At 40.9% G+C, this 13,931-nt stretch overlaps 1 protein-coding gene across 6 annotated transcripts in view; it reads left to right on the top strand.

Annotated features, from left to right (window-relative positions):
• Positions 1-13,931, top strand: part of PALM2AKAP2 (PALM2 and AKAP2 fusion) — a 267,420-nt gene that overhangs the window by 56,865 nt on the left and 196,624 nt on the right. For all 6 annotated transcript variants that reach the window (XM_010401306.3, XM_039567784.1, XM_039567787.1 and 3 more), the window contains exon 3: positions 6,967-7,097. In XM_010401306.3, the coding sequence (XP_010399608.2) occupies positions 6,967-7,097 (131 nt within the window). The remainder of the gene's footprint in view (positions 1-6,966; positions 7,098-13,931) is intronic.

Raw genomic sequence — 13,931 nt, 5'->3', positions numbered from 1 at the left:
GACATGCTTTTTGGGGACAGGCGGAGCACTAGTCCTTTTGGTGAGCAGACTGCTTTGGAGATCCTGGCCTCAGTAGTCCACTGCAGTAAGGATTTTATGAAAAGGAAAAACTCAGGCAAATTACCCATGCCTGTGGTGCTGAGAAGGAACTTAGGAAGAGGTTATGCCATCAGTCTCCAGTGCCTGCTCACAAAAGCTTGTCCATTACAGTGGACAGGTCTAAACACAATGGAAAAAATTAAGTTAATGTGTTTTAATATTCTGTGTGATGAATACACATTAACCAACTGTTGGACAATCTTCGCAACTCTTAGATTAAATGTAATCCTTAAAAAAAATTTTAAGACATCTCTTCCTTAAGATATTTCTAAGAAATGTTTTGTTCATTTCCTGAACAAAGAATAACAACAACAAACTGGCAAGTCCAAAGGATGATGTTTAATCTTCTTTATAAACATGCTGTTTGCTCTTGATCTGGCTAAGCTTCACTAGCTAGGATATTTTTTTTTGTTGTTTAATCATACATATGGAAGCTATGACAATGTGATTCAAGTAGAGACTACAATCAAGCTGCAAATTTTTCAGCTTGGCTTAATTCCCTAATCTGGGCAATGCTTGAATCATACCATCTATCATGCACACATGCTCCTTGGGCTAGAACAAGTGTCTTAGATAACTGGAAAGGCAACAAGAAGTTTTGCTGCTATATAAAACCAGATCATACCAGCAAGCTGGAAATGGCTGCTTGTCCTGCTCCAGGGACAGTCATACCATACAAGGCCACAACCATCTTGCAGCAGAGAGTGTAGAATCTCTTGTGTTTACTGAGGACCACACCTCTCCTTTATTCTGCAAGTAGATTCTCTCACACTGAAAACCCATATAGGAAAACTCTGCATCAGTCTGAGCAGAGTCAGACTGTTTCATTTGCCTAATGGAAAATTAAATACTACAGCATCACTTAGGAATACATTCCAAGAAGCTGCTAATTTCCAGATGGACTTACCTGTCATACAGCTTATGTCTACAGCCCCTTTCTTCATTTGCATATTTATTCACAAATGGTTAAGGGCATCTAACATTAACATGCCTGCTCACACTACAGGCATGTGAATAACCTTTTTTTTTGAAAGGCAAGGGAAGGCCTGCTGGCAAAGGAACAAGTCTTTCTATAATCTCAGTACCTCGTGTCCCAGTAACCTCTTTGCTAAGGCTGGCAACAGTGCTGTGCATCAGCAGGCCAGACCCAGACATGCTGGGTAGCCTGTACTAGCTGGGTTAGAGCCAGAGGAACGGCTGGGGAAGCTGCACAAGAATACGACAGCAAGAAATGCAGTGTTTGAAGAGGCTACGGAAAGAGAGTAGGCAGGACAAAGGAGGAATCCCAGAAGAGCTTTGACAGTGGTTGTTCTTGCACTTGTGTCCCTTACAAGCTCAGTAATACCAGCCCATGCAGATGCTTGGGAGCACGCACAAGCAGAACAGGCTTTGCTGCTCTGTGAGGCTTTCCCTCTTGCAGCTGAACCACCGGGTGATGGGGGGGCCCCAGGTAGCTTGCAAACAGCAAAGTCAGACTCATTGCTGCCTCCAGAGCTCCAGATCTGCCTGAAAACCTCACCCTTTTTGCATGGAGGTAACTTTCTGAAATGCAGAGACCAAATCTGAAATGCAGCTGGTTATGCTAGCATCCTAATGGGAATGTTTGGGGGTAACATCTGACTCACAGTGACAGGCAAAAGAAGATTTTCATTGCATTCTTTTAGTAGGCTGCGGGCTGGTTATATGTTTATTTGAGAACTTGGGAAACCAACCTTTTGCATTCATGTTTTTCCATGGCACAGATACTAAACAGATAGAGGGAGAAAATAATTTCATATTAATAAATAACTCCAGCTCTAAAATGTTAATGTCTCATGGTCTTCAAGCCTCAAAATGCAAAGACTTTTGGCAAAACTTCAATTTGGCAAAGACTTAAAGATTTCAGTAAAAGTGCCTTTGATGTAGCCCTGCTGATTTCAGTGGAATTACACCAGGAATCATTAGCGGCTGTTTTTTAGGGCACAGAAGACCATAATTACCCGGAATAATCCACATCCAGAAGTGTTTCACAAGAGCAGGCACATTTTACTGGAGGAGGCTCTTTGGGTCAACTTTTGACCTTTGTTTCTTCTCAGGATTATCATCTTCCTTGAACTTAGGAGACAGAAGAGTCCACTTCAGCAAGCACTGCTTTCAAGGAGAGATAGTACTGATTGTCCCCTAACCGTTTGCAAGCACAAAAACCACACAAAGCTTGTTTAAGGAACTACCTCAAAAGGTAGCAGCACAGCAAGGACTGGGGCTTTTCTCTTGTCCTAAAAAGTCATGTCAAGTCTGGCAGATGTGTCTGGGCCTCAGGTTAAGACACTGTTACAATACATGTGGGACTGGAAATGTGTTATTCTTATGAACAAAGTTTATGGAAGTTGATTCAAAATTAGCAAGGCTGATGGCTAGAACTAATCAACTTCCACAAAGCAGGGATTGCAGAGGTGGCATGGAATAGGCATAATGATTTATGAAAAGGATGCTAAAAAGTTTTACTTGCTGTAATAAAATGTCCTCCAATACATAAACTTTCGATGCAACATTGAAGCAGAATGCAGCACTAAAAGTAAAGGTGTTCTTTGGATATACAGCATTAATTCTACTGTGTGCATTTGAGAAGCTATGCATTATTTCCTTGCTAGCACTAAATGTAATAACTTAAAGCCCTCAGGCTTCACTGTCCTGAAGCATGAAACTGGAATAAATAGCACAGAAGATTGCTGTGCACCACTTTTATGGCCATCACTGTGTCTGCTGCATTCAGACATTTGGCACAATTTCTTTCTGTCCTGTCCAACATTTGTTCACTTATTTCTGTCCTCACTATGGTCTGTTCACTTAATTGTGACCTGGTTTTTTCCTTTTTTGCATGGTGCAAAAGTCACTCTGTTTTCCTATCCTTGAATTAACGAAACCAAGTAAAGCTGCCAGTTATTTTTACAATCTCAGTTCTCAATTCTGTGCAGACAAACCAAATCAACTGAGAGCAGTGGCAACCTAGAGGATCGCAAGTCTGGTGCCCTTTCCACTTCAGTAACAGAGAGCATTTTTAATGACATGATCTATTTTCTGTTGAAAGGTTTAGCCCTGAAGAAGTTGTTTTCTTGCAGTAAATGAAAGAATACTTATACCAAACAGTACATAGCATAGCTGCTGCTCCATCAGTGAAGTGGGTCCTTCTGAAAGTACAGCATATTCACTGTATTCACAATATTCACATATTCCAGTATGGCAATGAGCTGTACTTCAATAAGCTGTAAAAATACCTATATTTTTACAGTAGTGTATCTGGCCACTCTAAGAGCTCTTTATCATTTTGACAACATCTAATCATATAGCACAACGTTGGTGCATAAAGCTCTAAAATGCAGTAGAGAGTTAAAGCTCATAGCAGACAATGAAGGAGAAACAATGCTGAAATACTAGCTTGTGGCCATTTTAATCACAGGCTGTTAAGCAAATGCACAATATCGTTGAGCGGGGATAGCTCATACAGGTGGGTATTTCTGGGTTCCATCCTCATGCAAACCTTCTTTTAACACATTTGAGAAACACTTCCTATTCTTCCTGGGATAAGATTTTGCAAGATTTTTTTAAGAAACATATCTGAAATTTCATAGCTATGGAGGACAGATGGCAGCAAACTCTCTTTTGTTTCCAATCTGCATCTGGTTCTGGTTTGCATCTGTCTGGGTTGCTTTGATGTGGGCTGCCTCACTAGACTGTCTCATATCCAGGAGTGGTGCCTGAGCACCCAGCGCAGCTCTACCACTCCCTCACTACCCACCCTTAGTCTCATCATGTGTACCAAGGCCTTCCCTACGTGCTTGTGCTGAAAACACCTCCTTGAGAAATGCTTGCTTAAAGCAGGTGAGAAATTCTTCTACCCCTGCGCGCTGCTTCATCCCTACACCAGTTATCTGGCTGGGGAGAAAGTGCTTGCTGCACAGCCGGATGCGGGACCAGCATCCCCTGGTGTATGCCTGCCTGTTAGCCTATCGTATCTGCAGCGTGTGTATAAATACACACAACCTCAGCAGCTTGGCAAATAGACTGTCTGCAGTGTAGGAAATGCATTTATAAATGTTTCCATTTCTCAGTCTTCTTGTCTGAATTCCTCAGTATAGTATTTAACAAATGCCTTAATTTTCATCTTAAAAAGGAGAGCCAGAAACATCAAAGCTTCCGGTTTTCCTGTTTTAGATAAAATATGCTAACATTTCACCCGAGAGGGAGGATTTTTAGTACATCATAGCATTCCTGTCTCTAAATATGTCTTTTAAAATATCCCATTGATGCTTTCCAGTTTCAAATTCATGCTATTAATAGGTTAAAAGAAAAAAAAAATCTGGAAGAAAGAAACCATGTGATTTTGTAGCTTAAGTGTCTCCTATAAACAAAGACCAAAACAAAGGCTGTACAAAATACCTTACTTTTAGTGCACAGCAGTTGTACTGAAGGGACTGACTTCTCCCTATGTGAGCATCAGCACGAAGACTCTGTAAAAGCACATTAAAAAAGCCTGGGTTTTATCTGTCCTTCTGGAGTAGGAGAGGAGTGACTGTTAACTTAATGTCTTCAGTGCCAGCATTGTCCAAGCAGCACATTGTCAAAGGCTTTATCTACTTATTTTTGCTGGAGCCATATCTAAAACAGGTTTAGAGCAGAGAAGGCTGTCCTCATCTTTAGAGTTTGGTCTTTAGAAACTTCGGGGTTTTTTCCAACTGAGTGTCCCTCAGGATTTCAGATTCAAGACCACAGCTGAATATGACACACGCAGCAACATAGTTCCTCATGCAGCTGGTCCACATTTGAAAGAAAAGGCAGCAATTTGCTAAAGAGCAGTCAGCCTTCACTAGGCTTTGCACTGGATTTAGCCTAGCAGGTACCCACTGAGCTGTGCTATGGAGACTTTAAAAGCCAAAGCGCAGATTGTGAAATGCTTAGACCCACAAGACCTGTAAATCCTGTCTCGCTTTGTTTCTTCATACAAGTGATGACTTAAGAGTCCTCTTCTGAGGGGACATTTCTATAGCACAGTGAGTCTGAATGAGGTCATGAAAATTCTGGCCAGTAATCAGCTCATTTGAACGCAAAAATTTCACTACCGCCACATTAAATGTGGCAGGAAGCACTAGCAGATGGTAGTGCCAGGACAAGGAGTAGCAAACTGCAGAAACTGTGGCTGGAGATAGCCTCTTGTAATGTTTTGGCAACTAACACATTGGAGGCCATGAGCAAAGCTGAATTCAGCCAGGTAAAGTATGTCACCAGCATCAGTGGGTCTGACTGTTGAACTGGACTCATGGGACAAGAGCATGAGACCTTTTCTGTTGTGCAGAAGTCCTAATTCACATAGAAATCACTTTAAATCTGCCTAGACATCCTCTCATGCACAGCACAGTTAAAGCCAGTGAAAGCTTGAGTAATTTATAAAATACAATTTGTGTGAACATTGCTTTATGTCTGCTGCCTTACTAAAATCTAATTGCCTGACATCAAATAGGTCATGGAGTGACAAAAATAGTTTGTGCATAGATACTATGTCTATATATACACACACACACTCAAAAACTTGCAAGAAAGCCTTGTCTGTCATGTCAAAAATGTTTCTATTTTGGGCGAGGTTTGAAGCTTGCTCTTGGTGGTTAATGTTTTCCCCTTATACATAGTTTGCACAAGTCATGTTCCGTTCCAGCGACAAGCATGGCATTGAAAAGACACATATGGCATGTTTGGGCTGCCTCTGAAATCCAATTTCCTTGAAGTGATGATTTCCTGATTAACTCCTCTTTGCAGAAGAGGAGCTGGTTCCTTGACCTAGCCTTTCCAATCACTTTGCAAATTCAAAACCAAGGCTCCCCTTTACTGATCAATGCAAGGGAAAGTTTGTTTGGTCACCTGGCTGACGTTTTTTTCCACCAGCTCTATTTCCCTCTTGCCAAGGGGCAAAGTCCTGCTTAGGACTTTGGGCTCCTGATTTTCCTCATCCTATCCCCTGCATTCCTCTGCCGGATTTGGGCCAGAAAAGGAACATACATGCAGTGTAAAGGCACATATGCAGTGTAAAGCATGTCTTTCTAACAGTGCACCTCCCCTGGTGAACTACCCTGGATAAGCTGCAGTTGTATTAAACGGGGACCAGGTGAGGCTATAGACACATTTTTGGTATAGAAAGCACAACAAAACTCCCAGGAATAGTTCTCTTGGGTGAAGGATATTGATGCTTTTTTCAGCAGTGTTTCTGTGTCCTGGGTTGTCCATGATTTCTGGAGGACTTTTGTTCATTTGTTCTAATTTGTGTGTGCCCAAGAGATGATGTGTATGTTCATGTTTATGTATACATGTGTCTGTCTGTCTGCCTGTAAATATATGGAGACACATCTGCTGTATAAATCAAAAAACTACAGCTTTGATTGATTTAATAGCAGACTATTTTTATACTCCATGAAAAACATTACATTTAGAGCACACTGATCTTTTGGTTTTGAAGCTTTGGAAAGTTTATGACTTTAGTCCTTCCAGCACATGCCTTATCATTCACAAGAAATCCACACTTCAGTTCAAAAATGTCAGTTCTTGCAGGACTTGCTAATTAGCTAATTTTAAACTCTTGGTTTTATTAGGAGCTAAAAATAACTTCATATTAAGGCATCGATGTTAAATAAACTCTATACTGTAAAAGTGACACTCCTCAGTGTGGAAGAATTGACATCTGGATAAACAGCTAATCGTTTGGCTGTTATCAACTGTCTGAAGCAGTAAGCAGAAATTCAGTGGACACAATCTAATATTCAGAAGCAAAGACAGCTTCTTCTCAATCTTCAGATAGTTTTTATTCAGTCTGTAGCTAAGACATGGGATTTTTTTGCATTACAGTCAAAAGCTCTTCGGGAAAAATGGCTGCTACAGGGAATTCCTGCTGGCTCTGCAGAAGAGGAGGAAGCCAGAAGGAAGCAGTCAGAAGAGGATGAGCTGAAGGTGAAAAAGCTGGAAGAAAACATACACAGGTAGGGACAGCTTCCTTTAGCTTTGCCTAAGAACAATCACTCCCGTTAAGGCTGGAAACTTTCCTTGCCGAGGTCCCCATTTCTGGCAGCAGCTAATGGCAGCTGCCCAGACAAGCCTGTAAAAGGCAGTCACACATGCAGCCAAATATGCCCAGCATTTGTCTCCTAGATGTCCATGTTGTGCAAGATAGAGTCATTGTGTTATCTTTGTGTTTAATGGACTTTTATGGATTTCTTTCATGAGGTAGCTAAAAAGAGGGCCAAGTTCCCCGTTCAGATGCATGTGTATGACTTGATCAACACTCAAGAGATTCTCCATTCCTTTACACCTCCTACAGCCAAAATTAGTTCACAGAGGGAGAGCACCCATTTGCACTCACTTCACTGGTGCAAATGACTTTTTGAAATGCAGCAGCAGATGCCATCAGCAGATCAAATACCTACTGTTTTCAGAAGCATGGTTTGGGTGTTAGAATTATTTTCTTTTATCACTTTCCTGCTGCAGTCTGAGTTGACATTTGTCCTCTTTTTTGTGTTTCCCCTTCTTTTGTTACAAAGGTCTCTAAAGCTCATAAGAACAGTGCTTTTAATCCTCACAGAGCAAATTCCGGAGCTGTTTCTATCATTTAGGCTATGTAAATTTAGAGTTTTCTCAGCTGGCAAAAGCTGGTAAAACTTGGCAACACAACTTTTATAAATATGTCAGCTAAGGCTACAACAGAGAAAAAGGGAACAGGACCAGAAGTCCAGGGGCTGATGTATTAACTTATCATCTGGTGAATTCAATTTGCCTTATGGCAGATTTCTTGTGAAATTTCTTGGAAAAGTCAATGAGAATGTTTGTTTGAGGATATACACAAGCAGACCTTCCCTAAGCTTGGACAATGCTAAATTACTACTATGAGGAAGATGTAGATCAGCATGAATGTGAGAATTCTGTCCTGCTACTGATCTTTGTCCTGTGATTTCGTGTTAATTGAAACTGAGAATGTATATTGTTCTTTTACATTTGTGGTAACATAAGGCAAAAAAACTTATTTTAGAAGTTTTCTTTTAGATTTCATATTATTCTAGATTTCATATGCTACCTGATGTTTTACTTCATAAATTAATACTGTATAGGGAAAGAATACATGGACTGTGCTTCAGAAATATGTACTGTCATACATATTTCATCTAGTGCTGAATGCTGCAAGGTGCTAAGAGCTCTGACCCCACCCAGCAAAGAGAGTGTCTAATTTCAGCTATACGAGTACCACCACTGAAGGCAGTGAAACCTCTTCGCTTAATTAGTTCAAAGTGTAGGATGAAGGATTGTGCAAAACCTTTCCCCTGTAGTTTGCTTTTTAACTTCCTTACTGCAGCCATCAAATCAAGTATTTGAATATTTGAAAGTAGCGGAGCTCTCGTCTTCTGTGACCACCTATCTGTCAAATGACAGGTCAGCTGCTTTCTCCAGAGTTGAAGACATTTGTGTGGCAGCCTCACTAGCACACTAAACTTCCCTGTTGTCTTTCTAAGGGAATTCCAAAGATAGTAATAAAGTATTTTAATTTAAGTGAGAAAATATTATGTCTGAACTGTAGATATTAGACAGCAGAGGTTGAGGTCATTAGTCTAATTACAGTTTACATCCATAACACATCCAGAGCCCATCAAAATAGGCTGAGAAGGTAAAGGGCTGTAGAAGGGGGAAGAAAAAGAGAGTCAGTGTTAAGCTCATTATCCTGAGGAGTGAAGTAGAACGAACTCATCCTGCAAGTATTTTTCTTGCTGCCTGTGCACTACATTTTCCCCCTGCATTCCCAGGAAAGAAACAAAGGGGAAGTATTACAGGGAGATCATTCATCTGTTCATGTTTGGAGGGGATCAATGGCCCTTTGGAAGTCCATTATGCCCTATCCAGGGGAACTCTGCAAAAAAGCCTGAACCCTCTCAACAAGGGTGGCAGAGGACAGACTAATCTGGTTCACCTGGAGGACAGAAAATTACTTCAAGACAAGCCCTAAGGCTGATTCCACAGGACTATAAACACACTATCCACTGTGCCATGGATCTTGCATATTCATTATTGTCACACTGCATCATACGTGCAAGCAAAGAGCAGCTGCAGTATCAATGTATCTGTGAAAAAGTCTTGTGACACACATACTGGAAAATATATATAAAAATACATAATATATTTAAAAATATATATCTTTTGTGTTTCCTCTTAGATCAGGGTGAAGCTTATTTGTGAGGGGCAATATGCAGCGCCTGTTGGCAGCCAGTACCCATGACCCTGCTTTAACAAGGGGGAATGTGCAGTCATCCCATTCCTCTTGCAGCAGAGCATCCCATCATCATGACAGAGAGCAGCATTTCTTCCACACACACTGAAGCACTCAAAAAGGTTCTTTTCTCATGCTTCTGCTTCTACTACTTGAATAGCTGTGGTGAAAGAGAAGCATCCTTCCTTATTTGCAGGCCAGCTGTAAAGAGTAGGTCTGACAAACTGTGGCACTCAGAACAGAAAACTGAGTGTTTGAGGCCAGACAAACATTCCTAAGCGAGGATGTGGCCTCATGTAGGTGGGCTCATGTATCTGGTGGGCTTGTGAGGATGTGTGCACTCCAGAAAAGACCAATACCTCTTGGAGAAACAGTAGGGTTAGCACTGAGTTTGTAGATGGTCTTTAAGACCTTTCACATCACACAAATGCTTTGGTTGGGTATTGATCACGCTGGTTCAATTTTAAGTGACTTTCTCACTAAAATCATAAATTTTGCAAGATGCAAACATGCTTCTAATGTTTATTCTTAAGCTAGTGTAACCAGTTCTCCTTTGTGTGGGAAGTGTTTAATTTCAACTGAGGCAGTGAAAATGCATAAGTGTACAGACTGCTTCTTATTTATTAGACTTCTACGTTATTTTGTCATGATACAGGAAATCATATACTTCAGTCTGTAGCTTGCAAGGATATGTGCATATGACTCAACTTAGGCATGAGTAAGTGAAATGATTTAATGAGCTTCCTCGTCTGCAAAAGCATTTTGAAGAAGAATGCCTGCGTTACTCAGCATTTTTGTGCACTTAATGTCAAGCAGTAGAAAAACTATCAGCATCAAAAAAGAGGAATAAAGCAGAACAAATAATGCAATGTAAATAATGTAATGCTATTATTATGCTGATAGTTAACATCAGGAGGATATAGAAGTACATGATGTACATATAAGTTAAAAAACAGGGAGTGCAAGGTGAGGACAAGATGCAGGCATATGAATGGTGTAACTGTGGATTACAGAATGATGATTTGACATTCGGGATTAGTTTAATATGTTTAGAACCCTTGTAACCAAGAATGCAAAGTGAAAATCAAGGAGTCAAAAAAGCTGAATAAATTTTGGTCCTGGATTTCCAGCACTCCTGCTTGCCTGACTTCAATCTTCAGAATAAGACAAGATGCCCCATGTAAAAATACAGTGTCTCTTGCATTTCTTTAAAAAAAAGTGGTTGGTCCAATGGACTTAACAAGAAGACTGAACCCCTTATTCAACAGTCGTTGAGTCCTAAGAAGACTGGATGTCTGCCAGTAGTGGGATGACATTGTTATATGTTTGAAACCTGGCAGGATGATTGACAGCATCATTGTATCAATGTCAGAGTGAAGGCAGACATGGGTATCTCTTGACACAAACTGCTCTTAGGCACAAATTTTAAAGCTATTTAGTTTTTTATGCCCCAGTAAAGATCATGGGTCAGTGTTAGAGGAAAGCAGACATTTCTGAGTTTCTTTCCTATTGTTACACAGTGCAAAAGTGGTCTCCTGTTTTTTGCAGCTACTTTAGATTTGGAGTAAATGATAGTAAAGGAGTGAAAAATGAATGGAAAGCATTTCCCTTCCCTTAAACTTATTCTCCAAATCCCAAACCTGAAACATATCATTTGGGATAGCATTGATAGAGATTCCCAGTCAGCTTTAACAGACATATCTGTGATAGTGTGCTGTAGGTAAAACAAATGCTGCAATGTGTTGCATGCCTCCCCTGGTTTGTTTTACTTACTGCATGATAGTCTGGTTTTTTTGCAGCAGTGAATGGAAAGCTGGCATTTGACATCTGGGTTTTAACAGGTAGCATTCACAGAACAGAGCAGCCCACCCAAAGCCTGCTATTCCTTCACAGCATTTCAAATGCTCCAAAAATTATTTAGTTATATTAAATTAAATTATACTTCATGATGGTGGCCTGTGTTTACTCCAACAGAAGGGTTTCTGTTGCTCTGAAGCTTTTGGGTAGCATGGAAATAAGAAAAACTCCGTATCTCTCTACTTGATGATGAACATTTGCATGAAGTACCAGGACTGGACTTGTTGTGGTTCCTGCAGTAAAGAAACCCAGTGAAATAAATGTTCAGCACAGTGGCATATCCCTCCAGTAATCAACAGGGCATCTGTTCACCTTGGATGAGGAGGTGCCCAATAGCTCCGAGGAGTGAGAAATTATTATTCTAGACATTTTGGATGTGTGGGCCAGGCAGGCAGCTTAAACCGGTGGATTCTGGATCCCCAAAATGCAGACACAAGAACCATTTGTGGCACTTTGGCACTGTGACAGCTCTTGGGGGTGAAGCAGTGCAGGACAGAGGCCAAGCTGTATGCAGATCCTGTGTTCTTTGCTCAGGACTACTCATTTGTCAGCACATCCAAGGTCCTAATGTTTGCAAAAGCCCTTTGGGGTTGTGAAATGCTTCACCTTTCTGCATGCTGGTGGTATGCCACTGCTGTGTCACCTCTAGGAGAAAGCTTTTCCATTGTGGTCCAGCATGGAGTGAGAGCTCCACTGTTAATGACAGGAGGGTCTGTGCTTTGGCCCATAGGGCATAAGCTCTCTCCTGGGACAAGCATATCCTTGCTGGTTGTTGCTGTCTTGCTGATGTGGGCAGGTAGTAAATGTGTGCAAAAAATTCCCTCCCTCCCAGCAGCCTCCATCTCAGAGTGAAAGATGCTTAATGAGAGGAAGTGCAGGAGAAGAACAACTTCCAAGAAGATCTGCAGATTCCAATTTCGGCAACCCCTCGGAACTGCGATTTCCAGAAGAGCACAAACTTCACCTCTCCTTGAGCTCTTTCTGGGGTTTATTTTCATATGTGATATATTTCTTGGGAAAACAGAGACCAAAACAAAACCAGGCAAAAATCCTCAGCAACAGGAAATCTCAGGTTTTCAAAGGAACCTGCTCTGCAGTGTGATTAGAGAATTTCTCAGAACTTGCATGATGATGCAAGAAAAGCAATGAGCTGGGAGTTGCTGGGTTTTTTCATATGGTATAATATATTCAGATGTAACACTTAAAAAAAGAAACAACGAGCCAACACTAAAAACACACAGCTTACTACTTCAGCTCTGAAACTAAACTCAAAAGAGCAGAATGGCATGTCAGTGCCTTAACAGTTGCTTTAATGTTGGTGTTCTGGGTTTAATAGTAGCCATCTCTGGATCTTCCACAACTCCTAGGCATAGCTAGCTTGTAATAACTTAATGATTTCTATGCATCTTACAGAATGGAGAAAAGGAAAGACTCTTCAGCTGGAGCACAGACTCCCTCCACATCACCTATGTCTGCTCTCCTTAAATACATGTACCATATATGGACCTTGATAAAGACACCCATTTGCCTAATTTGAGAGCCAGATATAAAAGAAGTCCCAAAACCCTGCCTATACATAGCAAGGGATTTTCCACCTCTAGTGCTTCTGACACTTCACCCATGTCAGGCGCTATAGATTTAGAGGCATGTTCCTTGGGAACAGAAACAGGTTGTCAAGGTGTTCTGGCTCCAGCTAGGGTAGAGTTAATTTCTTCTCGTGGTGTTTCATCTCCGGCTGGGCTTAAAACCACCACACAAGGATGCATCTTTTTAGGCAAGGTAGCACTTATACAGTGCCATCAGTTTCTCTATGAGTTAACACTGGATCACATGCTGCACCCCCTTGTGAAAGGGGCAATACCTCTAGGTCAGGTTCAGCAAGAAAAATGCAATTTTAATAACTTCAGCCTTTCAATAAAATGGACATTTTGTACAAGGCTGGGCTTCTGTTGCCATACTAGATGAGAGGTAGTAAAATATTATCAAATGAAAAACTCCAGAGTCTCCTTGGCTTAACATTTCAAAATTAAAAAGTCCACATCTCTCAGTGTGATGGTGTTAGCAAGATGGGGAAATCTCTTCATTATTCATGTATTATCTTATGTATTGAATCACCACAGATGCAAAGCCATCTTAGATCCTCACACTTCTTTTAAGCCTAGTAGAACTGACAGGGGTTTCCTGAAGCAGTGAACTGTGTTATAGCATGAAAAGTGGGGACTGGTGATCTTCATTATGTCCAAATTAAGTATTAATCATGGTTCAAATGGAATAGTTGCCTAGAGTAAAACAAAACTGAGTAGTCTCCACCCCTTTCCTTGTTATGCTTACTTTTGTTGAGGTTGGCTGGTTGGTTTGCTTTCCTGGTGTACCAGCCTTAACACAGGGTAGTGCAGGTGAAACAGCTCCTTACATACAGTTGGTTCATATATCACTTGGTAGATGGAAAAAAATAAAGTTGTGGAAATTCTATAACAGGAAGACAAGTTTGTGTGAAGGTAACCTACACATGCACAATCCTGAAAGACATGACAAACCAGGATTGTATTTAGAAAAAGGCAGAGAGTAAGGCGGCAGCATGAATTTGTTTTATTCTTTACAGGATCATTAGTCTCTCTCCAAATTAAATCAAAGGACTTCTCTCTTCCCTGCCAAACCACTCTTTATGTGCTGGACATAAAGAGGCCAGAACATGCAGTGTACACAT

The sequence above is a fragment of the Corvus cornix genome, chromosome Z (genome assembly GCF_000738735.6).
Source record: "Corvus cornix cornix isolate S_Up_H32 chromosome Z, ASM73873v5, whole genome shotgun sequence".
In the NCBI taxonomy this organism is placed as follows: Eukaryota; Metazoa; Chordata; class Aves; order Passeriformes; family Corvidae; genus Corvus; species Corvus cornix.
Note: the sequence above shows the minus strand (reverse complement) of the source record. Positions and strands in the feature narration are given on the sequence as shown.